Source organism: Thalassophryne amazonica, chromosome 2 (genome assembly GCF_902500255.1).
Source record: "Thalassophryne amazonica chromosome 2, fThaAma1.1, whole genome shotgun sequence".
Lineage (NCBI taxonomy): Eukaryota > Metazoa > Chordata > Actinopteri > Batrachoidiformes > Batrachoididae > Thalassophryne > Thalassophryne amazonica.
This window is the reverse complement of record NC_047104.1, coordinates 54934974-54939671: the sequence shown is the minus strand read 5'-3', so window position 1 is coordinate 54939671 and position 4698 is coordinate 54934974. Positions and strand designations below refer to the sequence as shown.

The 4698-nt window shown below is 42.2% G+C and overlaps 1 protein-coding gene across 1 annotated transcript; it reads left to right on the top strand.

Moving 5' to 3' along the window:
• The first annotated feature begins 1538 nt into the window (after positions 1-1538).
• Positions 1539-4453, top strand: irx3a (iroquois homeobox 3a). Its single transcript, XM_034186285.1, has 2 exons — positions 1539-2031; positions 2332-4453. The coding sequence occupies exons 1-2, from the start codon at positions 1813-1815 to the stop codon at positions 3382-3384; spliced, it is 1272 nt and encodes a 423-aa protein (XP_034042176.1). The 5' UTR covers positions 1539-1812; the 3' UTR covers positions 3385-4453.
• The last annotated feature ends 245 nt before the right edge of the window (positions 4454-4698 follow it).

Genomic DNA, 4698 nt, shown 5'->3' with positions numbered 1-4698 from the left:
ACGCAGCGATCTCTCTGTCTGTCTGTCTAAACTTTATTTAAATAAAGTTAAACGCGTGTCCACGTGTCTGTCTCATGCGCCCCGTGGACACCCTGCGCGCGCGGTGCGCGCTGATTAGCATTCGGGTCCAGCTACAGTCCCGCGCGCTCTAATTAATAACCCCGTAATCCGGGTTCAGGCTGGATGTCGGAGAACACACGCGGATTCGGGACAGAGTTTTAAGGGCGTTAGCTGCGTGTAAGCAGACAATGATAACGATCTGCTTAAAAAAAAAAAAAGAAGCAGATTAGACAAATCCAATGTTCTTGGAAACCTGATCAAAAATTGACCTGACAGATTTAAGATTTCATCTCGATGACAGTGTCGCCGCGTTAAAGGTTTTATGTATAAAATAAAGCTTGTAAAATAATAATTCAGCCTCTGAAGTTTGTTTTTGCAAAATGATTAGTGTAACAGATGCTGGCAAGGAGACGGTGGAAATGCGATTATGTTGGTCCCTGACACACTTTTATATATTGATTCGTGGAATTTCAATCCGGTCTCTCTTCTTTGGATTTAATCCTTGTTATTTACAGCAAAATATCAGGTTGCAACAAATATATCAAAATGACTTTTTGTGCATAATGTCCAGATGATCTTTTTTTTTATTAGCAGCCTTTACACTTAAAATTGTAAATTATTGTTGACCTACGTGTTTCTACAATTATTATTACAATATTATTATCACAGTATTATTATTGCATTATAATAATAATAATAATTATTATTATTATTAATGTATCTTTTTTTTTTTACTTTGTACTTGTTTTATTTAGAGTGTTGATTCCTACAATAAACATCTTTGTTAATCTACTGTCTGTATTTGGTTAACAGTGCGCGCGCGCGCCTATCATCAGCTCTCCCTTTGAAGTCAAGTGTCTACATGTTTCTCGTTTGATGTCTCAAATTAAAGAATAAACTGACTCCGGTTCTCCCGACACCAAAAGCCAAGAACACCTCAAACTCTGTTAAAAAAGTGGGGAAAAACCTGTGATCATACATCACAAAAAAAAGAAGTAAATTTATTTATTTTGCAAAGCATACTGTGGGTGTGATGCATGATTTTTATTTATTTATTTTAGTTTTATGGAATGTAAATTTAAAACAACAACATAGTTTAAATTATGCTCAGCTCCCATTTGCAACTCTGCAAAGCGAGTTAACGTCAGTTTAATAAAGAAAAAGACTTCACTTTGTGTTCGAATTAAAAAGCAAAGCCCCAGACAGAAAGTCAATCGATAAGAGAGACTTGTGGAAATGATCAACCGGAGCCGTTAATTAACACTAAAAGCTGCGCTGCAGGACGGAAGCGGCAAAACATATAATAAATAAATGAAAAAGACGGCGCGAGCCATTAAATGAGATTTGAAACCTCGCTTCAAACGTGGAGCTCGCGACGTCAGAGAGGAAGAGAGAGAGAGAGAGAGAGAGAGAGAGAGAGAGAGGCGTGCAGTGTGTATAAGAGGAGTGAGATTTGAGAAATGGGAGGGGCTTCTAAACGACTAGAAATGTCAATCTGAGCAAGGGAGTCCCAATAATCTAAAGCAATCTGTAAGGACCTGACCTTAGTCCATCCAGATCAATAGAGAAGTGAGAGTGGAGGAGGAGGAAGAAGAAGAAAAGAGCGCAACCGGATCGTTTTGCCGCTCCCGTGGAAATACAGACTTTGCATGTTTTTGTGGCGCACACTGTAAAAGTGGATCATATCGAGGCGCAACTCTGTCTTTGTGAGACCGCCGCAGACTTTTACTCCCTTTCTCCTCCCGCGCCGCCATGTCTTTCCCTCAACTGGGATATCAGTACATCCGACCGATATACCCGCCGGAGCGTCAGGGGATCTCCGGGAACGGCCGAACCGCCACTGACCTGAGCCCGTCCGGCGCGCTCTCCAATGTCCTGTCGTCCATGTACGGATCTCCGTTCGCTGCGGCGGCGCAGAGCTACGGAGCCTTTCTGCCCTACTCCAACGATATCTCAATTTTCAACCAGTTGGTAAGTGATTATTATCGTCTTTAAAAAAAAAAAAAAAAAAGAAAAGAAAAGTTTTTATTTTTCTGCAAACTTTAAGCGCGCCGCCAAGTTTGCGTTTTTTCATTTATAGCAAAAAAAAAAGTTTTAAAATTGCGCAAAAACTTGATCAGAAGTTTTAAAAACTGTTCAAATGTTTTAATTAATGTTTTAGTTTTAGATCATAGTTGATAATTGTTTGATTTGATATGTGCGCATCAGTTTGAGGTAAAGTGTGTGCGTGTGTGTCTGTGTGTGTGTGTGTGTGTGTGTGTGTGTTTGCAGGGCGCTCAATATGAGCTGAAGGACAGTCCCGGTGTTCAGCACCCAGGGTTTGCCCACCACCACCCTGCTTTTTATCCATATGGTCAATACCAGTTCGGTGACCCGTCCAGACCCAAAAACGCCACCAGGGAGAGCACCAGCACCCTGAAGGCCTGGCTCAGTGAGCACCGCAAGAACCCTTACCCGACCAAGGGAGAGAAGATCATGTTGGCCATAATCACCAAGATGACCCTGACGCAGGTGTCCACCTGGTTCGCCAACGCCAGGAGGAGGCTAAAGAAGGAGAACAAGATGACCTGGGCCCCTCGGAACCGCACAGACGAGGAGGGCAACGTTTATACCAGCGACCACGAGGGGGAGGAGGGCGACAAGAGGGAGGACGAGGAGGAGATCGACCTGGAGAACATCGACACGGAGAACATTGAGAGCAAGGACGACCTGGATGACCAGGACGACCTGCACTCAGACATCAAACTCGACGGGAGGAGTGACTCTGAGATTTCTGACGGCTATGAGGATTTACAAGGGCCCGACCAGAGGTTTCTAAAAGCGGTGGGGAAGGATGGCAAAGACGTGGAGAGAGGAGGGGAGCACTTCCACACTCACCACCACCTCCATCCTTTGGAACTCAAAAGGTCCCACCAGGCGAGCGCGGAGCAGCTCAAACTCAACCAGGCGTCCCCGCCGTCAGAGAACAACCAGGCTCCTGCGCAAAAGCCAAAGATCTGGTCTTTAGCAGAGACGGCCACGGCACCGGACAATCCACGCAAATCGCCGCAAATGAACGGCAACAGCTGCGCTGGGCCCGCGGCGCAGACCATCATCAGCCCGCACAGACTCCTCTCCTCGTGTCCCGTGGGGAAAATCCAGAACTGGACCAACCGGGCCTTCTCAGCGCATCAGCTGGCTTTACTGAACTCGAACCACTACCTGGGACTGGCAAACCAGGCCACGGCCACGGGCCTGGCTCTGTACAGCAGCAGCAGCAGGCACTCAGAAGACAAGAGTCATAGTTCAGAGTCTGCAGTCACAGGTACATGTCCCCGACACTGAGACAGACAGCAGACAACACTTTTATTTTGTATTTTTCAACTTTTTCGTTTCCTGTTGGTGGATTTTATTCGCGCTTTAGGCCGCAGTGATTATCAGTGTGTGTTTTTTTATGGTTGAGAAACAAACCCCACAGAGGCTGTAAAAAAGAGAAAAAAGTGTGCGCCAGGATATTTAATAATAATAATAAAAAGTTTTATTTGTTCGTTTGCGCTCTCATCACACACACACACACTAATTAATTAAGGGGCGCGTGTTTCGCGGTTTCCACGCGGCTTTTAACTAATCGAGACGATTTAAAATAAAAATAAAAAATAAACTGACACACATGTATTTTTTTTCATATTTCTGATAAATCTAGTGCCTTGGACGCAACGAAAAAGTTAACAAATTAAAAAAAAAAACTCAGTTCAGAGTAAGAAAGAGTTGTTTTTGATGCTCTCACACAATTTGGGTGTTTATCCTAATTATTATTCTTATTTCGTTATTATTTTTGTGCGCAGCGCTTATTTCGTCAGGCCTGTTTATTCCACTTTCGGTCATGCAAATGAGCTCAATGCAAATGAACATCAGGCTCTTTTTGTGAAAAGGCAACTGTCACTTTTATAACACTTTGTGTTTTAGCTTTTCACCACGCAGACTATTATTAGTCTCACTCCCTCTCTTTTATTTTTTTTTTAATTAAAAAGAAATACCCCTGTGTATTTTAGGCCTTAGAACCAACTGAAAGCAGCTGGTTCTTTCTTGTTCCCCCCCCCCCCCCCGCCACGCGCCTTTTTTATTTTTAATTTGAATATGGATTGTAAAATAAGAATAATACATCTCTGTGTACTTACATTGTAAGCATGTCCTGTGTAAAACTGCTAATGTAATAATGTATGAACCTGTAGTCTGTGAGTTTTATTTCTTTTTTTCTTCCCCCCCCCTTTTTTTTTCTTTTTTTTTGTAAGTTCTGTGAGGATTTGCTGTTCAAATGTTTTGTATATAAAGTTAAGAATATGTACATACTTGTGAACCAAATTGTACAAGAAATTCTATATTTTGGCTAATAAATGAACTGCTGCAACTTTAAGGGATTGTTGCTTTTTGCTATTATGATGATGATTTTATTTTTGCGCTCATTTTTACTTATTTATTTTTATTTACTTTTGGAACATATACGTCATCCGGCGTAGCTGCGATTGATTTATCATATATTTGTGATACTTACGCCTAATTATTGGATATTAATGTTGAGGCTTTTTTAACTGAGGCGTAGAGATGGCATTAAAATTCTTTAATTTTCCTTTTGCACTGCTGTTAGAGGATCTTTTGTCA

What these genes read in the sequence shown, in the direction of transcription:
- irx3a (XM_034186285.1), top strand. Translation starts at nt 1,813, where the DNA reads ATGTCTTTCCCTCAACTGGGATATCAGTACATCCGACCGATATACCCG. An exon ending in TCTCAATTTTCAACCAGTTG is followed by an intron (nt 2,032 to 2,331) that starts GTAAGTGATTAT and finishes GTGTGTTTGCAG; the next exon opens with GGCGCTCAATATGAGCTGAA.